Source organism: Centruroides vittatus, unplaced genomic scaffold (assembly GCF_030686945.1).
Source record: "Centruroides vittatus isolate TY-2023 unplaced genomic scaffold, ASM3068694v2 scaffold_861, whole genome shotgun sequence".
NCBI lineage: Eukaryota > Metazoa > Arthropoda > Arachnida > Scorpiones > Buthidae > Centruroides > Centruroides vittatus.
Window position 1 is genome coordinate 4,260,478 of NW_027122718.1, and position 13,408 is coordinate 4,273,885.

General features: G+C 30.0%; 1 protein-coding gene across 4 annotated transcripts in view; it reads left to right on the top strand.

Annotated features, from left to right (window-relative positions):
- Positions 1 to 13,408, top strand: part of da (daughterless) — a 189,331-nt gene that overhangs the window by 73,663 nt on the left and 102,260 nt on the right. For all 4 annotated transcript variants that reach the window (XM_067288401.1, XM_067288398.1, XM_067288399.1 and 1 more), the window contains one exon: positions 4,223 to 4,307. In XM_067288401.1, coding sequence (XP_067144502.1) covers positions 4,223 to 4,307 — 85 coding nt within the window. The remainder of the gene's footprint in view (positions 1 to 4,222; positions 4,308 to 13,408) is intronic.

The following is a 13,408-nucleotide window of genomic DNA, read 5'->3' on the forward strand; positions in this document are numbered from 1 at the left end:
ATTAATTTGACTAGAGGTAGGCAGTTATGTTTCCATCTCGTATTAAATTTAATAATTATAAATAGTTAATTTTTAATTCAGACATTTCTAAAATTTAATTTGGAATCTGTCATTAAATTTAATGACCCAAGAATTTGGCATATCGTTTGGCGTGTTTATTATATAACAGGCTATGGTTGTTGATGTTTATAAGTAATATGTGTGAACACAAGTTTGGAAAAATATGTGATTACGAGTGAAACTAAGATGCCAGTGGAACGAGTGCTAAACACAGACTGATGGAGCATGCTGCATGTGCACAATTCGGGACTTCCCCTCACCTCATCACTCGTTATGCGAAATATTGCTTGTTAAGCGAGGCAAATTTTTACAATTTGTTTTGCTCGTTATGCGAAATACTCATTGTGCAAGGTGCTCATTAAGCGAGGTTCCACTGTATTCGAGGGTTAATCTTTGTTTTATCTGTGCATGTTTTTTAAGTTTGTTCTGTTGGAATCCTAAATATTTGTATAACTAGCCCTCTTCCATGGGTTGGTAATATCTCCACTTCTGAATACAAAGTCTTCTTTTTTCAGAACTGCTTTTTCAATGTGTAGTGTTTTGCATTTGTCTAGACCATACTCCATTTGTATATTATTTGCATATGTGTGTGTGTGTAGTTTGTAAGAGATGATGAAGCTTATTCTGTGTGGATGGTAAAGTTTGATATTGTCCATGTACAGTACAGTACATAAGGTGTGATAATGTGAACAGTGTTGTTTTATTGTGTCTGATATTGTAGCCATATTGTGATTTGTTCAATGTATTAGATAAAGGATTAAGCTCAAGGCAGAACCAAAGAGGACACAAGGAATCTCTTTGAAAAATGCCTCATTTGATGTATATTTTTTTATTTGGTTTTATGTGAGTGTTATGGAGTTTAATATGTAATGTTGTTCTCCAGTGGAGCATGGTAGAACTAAGGAAACTAATGACTTGGGGATGAATTTTGTAGATGTGAAGTGTGTGCAGCAGCCAAGCATGTGGAACACTGTCAAATGCTTTTCAGTAATCAATGTATGCCATGTGTATGTTTCTGTGTTGCTTATGAACTTGCTGTAGGATAACAGAGTCAATGAATAGTTGTTCTTTGCAACCTTTGTGATTTCTATGGCAGCTTTTTTGTTGTTCTGTAATAATGTTGTTTTCATCAATATGATTGTATATTTTGTTTGCAATGCAAGATGTAAGAATCTTGTAAAGTGTTGAAAGACGTAATTGGTCTGTACCGGGCAGGGTCTTTAGTGTTGTTGTTTTTTTGGTTTCATATAGGTGATGTTCCGCATGAGAAAATTTGGCATGTGTTGTGGATTATTGATGTCAGTTAAATGTTAAGCTAGTTCATTGTGCGGGAATGTGAATTTTTTTGTACCAGAAATTATGAATGTTGTCTATACCAGATGTTGTGTGCTTTCTGCATTGTGCAACAGATGTCTTCTGTATTTATTTAAACACAATGCATACTAGGTGTGTCTTACATGTCTTTGCCATTTTCTTTGATTCAGTCTTCTTCAGTATTGTGCATGTCAGCAGTAGACTGAATAGAAAACCAATAACTTCTTCAATTGGCATGCCATTGTGTTCGGAATCAGTAGTGGATTTGGTATTAATTTGCCTGTAGAAGAGTTTTTTTATTGTGAATAATTTATTTTGTTGGTTTCATACAGAGCAAATTTTGTAACATTTAAGTTGCTGTGCTTTGGCTGCAAGTTTTTGTTTCAATGTGTCAATATATTCTGTGATTATGTGGACATTATGATAATTGTACTTTGTGTGTGTTTTAATTTTCTTGAAAAGTTTTTTAGTTGTTTCATTAATTTAGATTTTGTTTTGTTATTAGTATATTGTCAGCCTGCCTAGCTGCTCTGTAATATTGTTAATTTGTGTTTCTATTTTTGCTTGCCAGGTATGTTTCTGTATGTTTTTGATTTGTATGCTTCTGTCTGTGGATGCAGTTTTAATCCATGGTAGGTCACAACTGTGACTGCACCTGCATAGGCTAGTGTATGAATGTCTGACAGTGTAGAAATAGAATGAGTACAATCTAGTAATATGTAAGCATTCACATAGTATAGAGCAGAGGTTCCCAACCTTGTGCATGTAAATAGCTCCGTGTCAAAGTGTTGAAATAATGAAAAAAATTCGAGCAAATCCTTTATCATATAGATTGTTTAAAGCCCTTGTAGAAAAGGACGAATCTTTCCAAGCTGACCTTTTCTTAAATACAGATATAAAATGGTTAAGTAAACACAAAACACTTGGCCGATTTTTTGATCTTTTGAAAGAGAGAAAAAAAGTCAAACATTTGAATAATTAGATAACCTACAATGGTTGATGAACTTGGCTTTTTTAACAGACATATGTGAAAAATTGGACAGTTTAAACCTGGATCTCCAGGGAAAAAATAAACATTTAGCTAGCTGAAATAATTAGCTCTATAAAAGCATTCAGAGCCAAAATACAGTTTTGGATAAATAATATGTTGAAAAATTCCCTTGTACACTGATGAAAAAGTGACTGGTGAAGATAATTTTGACCTAATATTATTTATTACTCATCTTGAAATATTTTTGGAACAATTTGAAAGTAGATTCCAGCAATTTACCATTATCAAACCTGCAGCTACATTTTTTGTAAATCCTTTTACTAGACATTACTGAAACTGCTAAATCTATAGCAGAACTTCTTTAAGAAGAGACATTGATAATTGAAGAAGAGATTTTAGATTTTCAAAACGACATCATATTAAAATCTCACGATACAATGAAAACTTTTGGAATTTAGTTGATCATAAAAAGTATAATCTTTTGAAAAAAGGAGCCTTCAAAATCAAATCCTGTTTTGATTCCATATATTTGTGCACATCTTTATTTTCCACCATGAATATTATAAATTCAAAAATCAGATCTCAACTTAATAATCTTGAAGATTGTTTACAATTGGGATTATCATCTTACACTCCCAATTGTGAGAAATTAGCAAATGAAATACACTGTCAAAGATCACACTAATTCAACTTTTTTAATAAATATATGTTACAAAATGCATGTTATAATAAAAAACATAATATTTAATTTGTTTTTTGAAATCCAATTTGCGCCCACCACTATTTTTTGCAATCTCAAATGTGCCCACAACACAAAGGTTGTGAACCCCTGGTGTAGTTTTCCCTGCTAGTTAAAAAGTGTTGATTTTGGGAATGCATGGCTGTTGTGCAGGGTAAGTGCCTGTAAATTTTGTGAGTGCTTTCTGAAAAAGAGAGAGAGAGAGAGAGAAAGAGTATAAATTAAGCCTGAATCTATTTCAGGCAGTGAAGAAGTGTTGATATTGTCAGCTTCAGTGAAAATAGTGGTGGTAGGAACAGCATTGTCAATTAAGGTATCTTGATGAGCCTGAAGGATTATGTGATTGTTGTTGATGTTGGGAGTATTTGTTTGTTGGTGTAATTGTTCTGCAATTTGTTGTTTGATGTGTTCTAGTGTTGTTTGTGGTATAAGGTTGTTATGTATAATTGTTCTTGTTTGATCAACAACCCTTTGTAGAGTGACAGTGAGATGTGGATATTGTTGTGAGAACAAGTGATGTAATTGTTGTCTGTGTGGGGTTATGTCTATTTTAGGTCTTGTGATGGTAGTAAGTATGGATGATAAACTTATTCATTTCTAATGTCCATTTCATCTGTTGGCATAATTTACTTGCCTTAGTGGTCTGTGACTGGATTTCCTCAGAAACATCAAGATTTGACAGGTTTCTCACAACTGGTGTGGGCATTGCAGTAACCATACTTGGACCAGTGCTGCTTTTACCATTGGTGCCCAAGGGAGACTGATGTATTTTTCGAATGTGAGCCTTTGCCTAACTCACAAACTAACCTGGGCAATGTCTGAGCCAGTGTTACATTTGGATCATGTTATTACCATTGTTAGATCTTCACAGATGTGGGTTTCATCATGCTTAATTTCATTTCTCCTCACTGGCATGAGTGACCCTACCAGGAGCAGATGCTCTAGCCTGTTACATCAGAATTTCTGAGCTCTCTCACCATAGCAAGGTGATGACTGGCGAGAGAGTTGTTATTATTATTATTAGTAGTAGTATTATTGTTGTATTAAATTTCTTTTTAGTATAAACATATTTTTGTTTATTGTTTTTAATATTTTTTTAACTTTATATATATTTTTAGCCATATACATCAGAAGGATTTGAGCAGGATTCCCCACGCTATTCCACATCCAAAACAGGCCTTTATGGTGATACATATTTCATGGGTAAATCATTTTGTTATTAATTTGAAATTTAGTTCTTTCCATTCTAATATAATCAATTTTTTACAGTAGATAGAACAACCTTTCAAACTAGCACAGATATTTAGAATTTCTAATATTTTCAACCTTAAAAGATCAGTTAATTTGGCAGTTAATTTTTAAACTCTGCGCATTCCGATTTTAGAACATTAATGAACCTGAAGCAGTTCTCAATAGAGATACGAAAACGTTTGTTGGAACACGTTAATATTTTTTATGTTTTACTGGAAATAAAAAGGTTTTAAAAAGACATATTAAAAGATCATCTTTAGAATATACACAATGAATTTCAAAAAATTGAACAAAAATTATATTTAAATACATATTGTTGTATAAAGTTTATAAAAATGCTTACAAATAAAAATAAACTGTTTTTCATATACAGAAATACAAATATCTTAAAATATATTTTAAATATAAATCCCCATTAGACTTACTTTCATTCAAGATTACAATTAAAAACTTTCCTGTATACAGAAAATATGTAGTTTATTTTTGTTTGTAAGAATTTTTAAAATTTTATGAAACAATGTGTATTTAAATATAATTTTTGTTTGGGTTTTTGAAATTTGTTGTGTATTAAAGATGATCTTTTAAAGCCAAAAGTACTAGAAATTTACAAATATTTATGCCGGTTTAAAAGAGGTTCTGTCTACTGTAAAATAATTTAACCAGTTAAGAATTTTTCTTTGTAATTATTTTTATTTATTTATTAAATGTCAAGTTAAAATTTTAACATTTTATGTTAGTTGGATTTTTTACTGTATTTATATTGACTAGTTCCATTATTAAATTTTTGTCATAACCATTCAAATTTTATTTGTGATGAAAAAGTTGCATTTTATTATTAACCATTCCCCACAAATTTTAATAAGTAGTTCTTGTTATTGGAAGAATTACTGTTCTGAAGCCAATCAGAAAGAATATTTTTTCATTTAAAAGTTTGTTTTTTTATTCTTTTTGATATTAGTTTTATATCATAATTTTATAAATAAAATTGATGTATAATAACACCAATAAATGACAACATAAAATTAATAATGATCATCTTAGTGGATAAAGTTGGTGATGTCTATTAAAAATTATTTAATTTTTATATAGAAAATAACAAATAGAAAAATACATTCTGTATATATATAAAACATGCTTTATTATAAATATTAAAAATGTATAATAGCTACTCGGGCCATTAGTTTAATTTCTGATGTTTTTCTAGTTTATATTATAGATTATGAAATTCCTTTTTATATAAAAGTATTGATCTATTCTTGCTGTATTAATAATTAATAAATCATATTATAATTAAGTGATATATACATAAATGATATATGTAATAAAATTAAGGTTTAAATTTTGAATTTTGAAATTTTGATGTTATTCAAAATAGAAATCAATTTCATATTCTATAATTTTATTACTAAATGACAATAATTATAAGAAAAAAGTTGATAAAAGTTTTCAGTACTAAACAGATACATCTATTGTTCCTAGTTCTTAGAGAATATTTCAGTAATACAATTATTACAGGTATTTTCTGCAGAATGTAGTGTCATTTTGCAACCCATTAAAATTTTAATGCAACCCAATATTGGGTCATGATCCATACTTTGAGAAATGCTGAAGGTGACTCATTTATGAACATTCTCACGTCTTAAAATTTGTATTTATTGTTGGGAAGTAAGACCAAAAGATGATGTATTAACATTTGATATATTAACATTTCTATCCAAGCATAGCACTAAATTAACAAAGGAAACCTTTGTTAATTTAGTGCTATGCTTGGATAGAAATGTTAATATATCAAATGTTAATACATCATCTTTTGGTCTTACTTCCCAACAATAAATACAAATTTTAAGACGTGAGAATGTTCATAAATGAGTCACCTTCAGCATTTCTCAAAGTATGGATCATGACCCAATATTGGGTTGCATTAAAATTTTAATGGGTTGCAAAATGACACTACATTCTGCAGAAAATACCTGTAATAATTGTATTACTGAAATATTCTCTAAGAACTAGGAACAATAGATGTATCTGTTTAGTACTGAAAACTTTTATCAACTTTTTTCTTATAATTATTGTCATTTAGTAATAAAATTATAGAATATGAAATTGATTTCTATTTTGAATAACATCAAAATAGATATTTTATGTAAGGTCATAGTTATAAAGCCATTTAAGTTGCACTGGTTTTTAAAATATTTCCTTGTTTGTTCAAACTTTTAGGTTTATTGTCATACATAACAATAAATTATAAAAAAAGTAAATAGCATGAATTTTGGCACAAGTGGCCAATAAATAATTTTTAAAGAATTTGTTTTTGTGTATACAGAATGAAATTGACAAAATTATCATAAAATCTGAAAAGTACATTTTAAAAAAAGGGTTCATTAAGTTTATAAAAAAAAAAATGTAATATTTTTCAAAGTAAAATAACCCCTGAAAATTTTTAAACAGCCTGTTTTATTTAAAATCATCAATCTTGTATTTCTTAATAGTTAAATTTTAATAATAAAAACTGAAAGTGAAGTAAATTATTTGTTACAAGTTGAAATTGGTCCAAACTGCTCTTAACAGAAATGTACTCAATTTTACACTTTGCAAGTATAAGTTATTATCAATAATGCATAATTTTATTTTGTTATATAATATACACTTTGCCAAGTTTTCTAAAAAATTTATATTATAAACAATTCGGTTACAGGACCATTACAAACCAAATATATTGGGTCATGGAAGCAAAAAATTTGACAAACAATTTCTTAGTTCATTATGCATGATGGCTAGAAGTTGAGACAATTAAGGTGCCAGCCTTTACTGCTCTGTGGGCTCAGAATCAAATCCAGGCAAGTAGTGTCCTAGGAATTTTTATTGAGAAGTCTGTTTTGAATACATTGGGCCTTGTCCCTCACCATCCAGTTGTCCTCATTGTGAGTCTGGTCAAGCCCATAATGGGTATGGAAAAGAGATACTCTTAGTTCCCATAGGTTGAAAGGATTAAAGGGGAGAATTTCATTATGCACAGTGTTGTCATATCCTGCATGATTGAGCTATATCATACTAACAGTCTTTTTATTAACCCTCATTATTAAAGCCAAATGATTGCTAAATTAAATTGTGCTAAATAACTGCTACTATTAATAATTAAATACTGAGTAATGTGGCACTAGAAGTAGGCATTAGGTGCCATCTGTTATTAAGTTTAATAAGAGATTATTTAGTAAATTTAGTTGAATTAAAGTAATTTGTAAAATTGTGAAATTGGTATATGATGTCATTTATTGATAACTGACTGCATGTGCCTGGCATTGCTCTGGCTTTTTAGAGAGTGGGGGATTGGGAGAGAACAGTAAAAACAGTGGTCTTAGTAACTAAAATGCACATTTATTATCCTGAGTATTTTCAATAATGAAACTGCAAAAACAAAAAATTGCTTGGGCTTAAGTTAACAGGGTCTGGTTTTGGCAAAGACCACCACAGAAAACTCACACCAATATAATTAAGGCTAAGTAATCATGAACACTACATGAAACCCAAACAGTGGCCTGTTGTTTCCTCTGACAACTGAGTCTGATCTTCCCATCAGCATCACTCTCTGAATCTGAGACAGCACACTTCCTTAATCTATTGATGTTAAGTCTTGCCACATTTTCAGAAGCATTGTCAGAGGCTCACAGAATGACTTACCATTCTGTCTGGGAACTAAGCCTAGCCTATCATGAAGACTGGTTCTTTGAATTCCTAGACAGCTTACCTGTGTATTTTTCCTTGAAGATTGACCAAGATTTATTTGTCTGAGTAGGCATATTTCTATATAAAGTAAAATTTATAGGAATAAAGTTAAGACTAAGTAACACAATATAGAACACTAAAAAATTGGTCATGCATATATATATAGTGCCATCTATTATAGTGATGTCACTTTTTCCAATTTATCATATGTTTTGCTAATTTCTCGCTAATTACTTTTTAATATTAGTTTTCCAAACATAATATAACAATACTATACTTCAGTAGTACAAATATATAATTGCTTGATATGTGATGTGTTGCCATCTAGCAGACAGAGAAACAAATGGACAGATAGAAATCTATTACAATTTATTTTATATAATGTAGATTTTGAGATACTATGTATGTTTAAACTTTTTGCTTAATTGACAGATTAAAAGTATGAAGCTTGGTTAAAATATGTTTAGGCATTTTCCCATGATGTGGAAACAAACAAACAAACTGACAGTCTGATCATTACAGTTTATTTGTATAGATTTGGAATTCATAAACAATTTTATTGATCACGTGATGTTACACATGGTAAGGAAAGGCATTGGTAAGTTTTGTGTATGCTTTGAGATGGTGACAGAGATTGCAGACAATATGGTGGAATTTACAGATAGTAAAAATTCTTGGTTTGTCCTCTGTGCATATTAAACATGAGAAATTTCTTTTGTCTCACTAAACTATCTGCTAGAATAATCAAGTTCTCTTGAACAAAAATGTTTAGATTTATAATAAAATTAATCTAATAGTAACACAAAATACTTAGATAATAATTACAAAATCCCATAATCACTAAGTAGAATTCAAGGCCATATGCTTGCTAAGCTAGAGAAAGTGTAATTAACTAAAAAATAACTTATTATTATATAGAGCAATTATTTTATTGTGATATTGTCACAATTCCAGGTTGCAATTTTTAATCATATTAATCTAAAAATATATGCTTTCCACCTTCAAATTAGCAGTCTTACCCCTGTACACACCATACTTTTTCTGTTAGAATAGAGTCATGCCGGTCATCTATCTAACTGTTTTCAGGGGAAATTTTTGAATTGAAATAATGTGACTTCAAATTTGCATTAGAAGTTTTTATATAGTTAATTGGGACCTCCTGCCCCTAAGGTTTCCATATCTGGTCTCGTATTTTGTCTATCTAACTCTATTCTCGAGATTAAGGAAAGACGGACAGATGGATGATAGTGGGAATTATAGGTCTACAATTTTTTCAAACTAGCCCAATTATGGTAAAATTAAAGAGAGAGGAAGAGAGACCAATAAAGCTAATTTTTATAATTACAATTAATTTTATGTAAAAATTATGTACGTACGAAGTAAAAGGTAATGATTTTAATTGTTATGAAATAAATTCAAATGATTTTCAATCAAGATATTTTTTCTCATTTCAAATAAATAAATATTTGAAATGAGAAAAAATTTGTTTATTTCGTGATTTATTTATTCATTATTTCTGCGATCCATTAATATTCCTATTTCCAAATTTTTAAAGCTTTGTTATGTGACTTTCTTCTCTAACATGTTAGAGAAGAAAGTCAAACAAACTTAAACAAAACTTATAAACCATTCTTGTAATTGGATGGTGTTAGCTTGAAAGCCACTTTCTTTAAATAGCAATAATGAGAGTACTATCAATTTAAGCTAACTGCATTTATTAATGATATCAAACTTACCAGTTTTACTTTTTACTTTTATGCTACAAAATAACTCGTTCATTACCAATGCCAGCAAATAGCAACATTGAAGAAATTTGATAACTGTTCCATTTGTTAAATTTTATGCATGCAGCCAGTGGTGATATTTGAGATAGTTAACAAAGGGTTCGCTAGCAGAAAATTTTTCCCCGACAATCACTGACAAACGAAATGGAAGTTTTGGCTAGAAATAAATACAATACGTTTTCTTGCGATATATCTAATAATCAGTGGCATATTTGGAACGTAACGAGCCCTGGGCGAAGACCAGGTAACAATAGTATATTAGTGCTGTCGACTTTTTTTTTCCACCCCGAATGGCATTGCTGATAATAAACAGATGTCATCATTTCTCGAAATACAATATCCTTTTTATTTCGCTGTCCATAGCCTGACATGTGTTCCACAGCCATCTTGTATTATCTCGCGTGCGTGAGATTGTGGAATCTCTCTTATAACTGGATCTCTCTTATGACTGGATCTAGTTTCAAGAACTCTCTTGAATTGATCGCGATTAAACCTTGTTTCAGTCGAGAGAGATCGCACCAAGACATAGTCCCTGACCTTGCTCACAATCTAGATTGAAATGCTCGGTGCGAACGGGGTATAAGGCTCTAGTTTAGTAGTATTACAGAGTATAATACGAATATTTTAATATATTAAAAAAAAAGAACAAAAACAAAACCACTGAAATGTTCCGTGTGTTTAACAAGGTTTGGAAAACTGAAAATTTTAACAACGGGTTCGGCCGAACCTGTGCGAACCCGCTGAATATCACCACTGCATGCATCCCTACACCAGCATTATTTCATAACCAAACAATGATCTGACTTCTATCAATAACAACACAAGCAATACAAAGAAAGTGAAAATTGATGAAATAAGGATAATTAGATAAGAAGAGTACCAATGCTGTAAAATATAATGTAAGTGTAAAACAAACATCCATTAAAAAATGACAGATAGCATCTCATTATAAAAAAAAAAATGCATTTTACAAATTTCTACTGATATAGGTTCTCTGATGTGATAAATCTATATTGCAGGGCTTCTTAAACTTTTTTTTATTATTCACAATCCCATTTATGATTGTGATTTTTTTTTGCGACCGAAAAAATATAAAATAAAAATATATAAATATTTTGTGATGATTTATTGATTAGGTAACAATATATATACATATGAAAAAATATAGTTTTTGAATCTGTTTAAAAACATACAAAAATATAAAATTAAAAATTGCACAAAAAGTTGTAAAATTGTATTTATTATAGTTACAAAAATTATATACCCTATTTTTAATCAAAACCTGCATTTTTTTGCAATAACATAAATAAAAGTGAGTATTGGGCAAAGCTGAAAAAGTAATTTCACATAAATATGTGGTGTTGAATGGCAGAAGAACATTTTCAAACTCTCACAAATTATTTTCAATATTTTGCATTAAAATCTCGTGGCCCCAAGATTTTGCTAAGCGACCCCAAATGGAGTCGCGACTTATAGTTTAAGAAGCCTTGCTATATTGGATTTCATCTAGACCAGAGGTTCCCAACTTGTGTGCTGTGGAACTCTAGGATTCTGCCAATAAAAACTCGGGGTTCCACAATAAACTCCGTTGAGTCTAGTGAGATATGAATTTGACAATGCAGATTTGGGATTTGAGGTGTAATTGTTCTAGTCTCGGATTGAGTTGTCGTATGACAATATGAGGACTCAAGACTATACACATGCTAAAGTTATTTATAAACAGTGTGGACAGATTTATCAGTAATGGAACAAACTGAATTCATAATATAATGTTTGACAAGGTAATGGAAACCATAAAAACAGTAAAACATAAACTAAAGCTATAAAATAATTTTAAAAAATCATAACCTTAAATAGGACCCAATATATAAATAAAAATGTAATTGTTAAATCTGTATACATATATTAAAAGCAAAATGTTCTGTCACCACTACACACACACAATTTGAAATTTTGAAAATATCAAAACAAGTTTTAAATGGTTTTTAAAAACATTGTTTTAATTTTCAATTGATTTGATTTTAATTTTAATTACATTTAATTGTAGATTTACTTTTGGTTTTGGTATAAAGTGACTACCTAGCATGCTTTAATTCATTGGTATCTGCGTTCCAACATTTTTTATTGACATGAAAAGGGTTCCATGATAAAAATAAGTTGGAAACCTCTGATCTAGATTAATTATTCTTAACATTTTTGAGTTAGTGACACATGCACAAGTTTTGATAACATATTAAATATGATTTTATATATAATGAAGTATGACATTGAAGATATGCAGCTTTTTATATGAAAAATATAAAAATAGAGAATGTAGGAAATAATAAAAAAGTAGAAAAAAAAGCAATTTTAAATGATGTTTTGAAATTTTATGGCACGTCTATGAGAAATTTCACACACTAGTTGAGAATCATTGATCCCTTCCAAAATTACAATTCAATATAGGAAATTGTATTTACAGTAGAGAGTCGTAATCCGAATCAATTAGGGACTGGAGTTGTTCAGATTAGTGATTTGTTCGGATTACCGATTATGTACAAAAAAATATGCTAACCTGTCCGATGTTCAAATTTTTCTCCGTTGCGTGTCGCTTCGTGTTGAATTTTTCTTCGTTGCGTGTCGCTTTGTGTTGAATTTTCGGCGATTTTAAGCCTAACGAAAATTTTTATAATAATAATCGAGGCTATTGTATCGTTAAAAATTATTTCTTTATTTTGTACAAACAAAATAAATATATTGAAGAATATAAAAACATGAAAATTATACTTTAGAAGTAAATTTAGTATCAAAAACGTTCAATTCAGCACGACACAGTCCAACTGAAAATCGTTTGGATTACCGGCGATTCTGTTTTCTGGTGTTCCGATTAACGACTCTCTACTGTACTTGTCATAAAATGATAGTTTTATTAAAAAATTTTTTCTTTCTCATAGTTTCCTGTATTTATCTTTGCTGATAGTTTATTTTAATTTCTCATTTTCATAAATCAATATAAATTCACTGAAAATAGTTGCTGAGGTTATTGCATCTATTAAAGTTATCATTGCTATTGGTCAAAGATTACAGTGTGTGATCGGTTAACAAACATAAATCGTTCCAAGACTTTGTTCGCTATCCAAATTGTTCATTGACTGATTATCGATTTACCATAGGTTTTTATGGGAATTTGATTAATTTATTCTGGAGACCCCAAAGAATAAAAAGTATATACTTTCTTACTATGTTTATTTATATGTAATAATAAAAATACATATACACACAGTCTTGCATTTTTATTAGTCATGTTTTTTCCATTTGTGGGGCTTAAAGAATCTGTCTAATGTCAATTGCTTTTCACTCTTCTTCAGGAGTTTTCAGAAGTAATTAATAGCATTGTAATTGTAGAGATCCCCCAAGCCTATTAACCTCAACCTGGTTTGGATGCCATTCTAAGACCGTCATTCTGACATCCTCACACTTCTTCAAAAAAATATTTAATAGCAGATATTGACATTAATTCTCTTTTTCAGAAGAAAACATATCTTGTCGAGTTTCTTGGTATTCTTC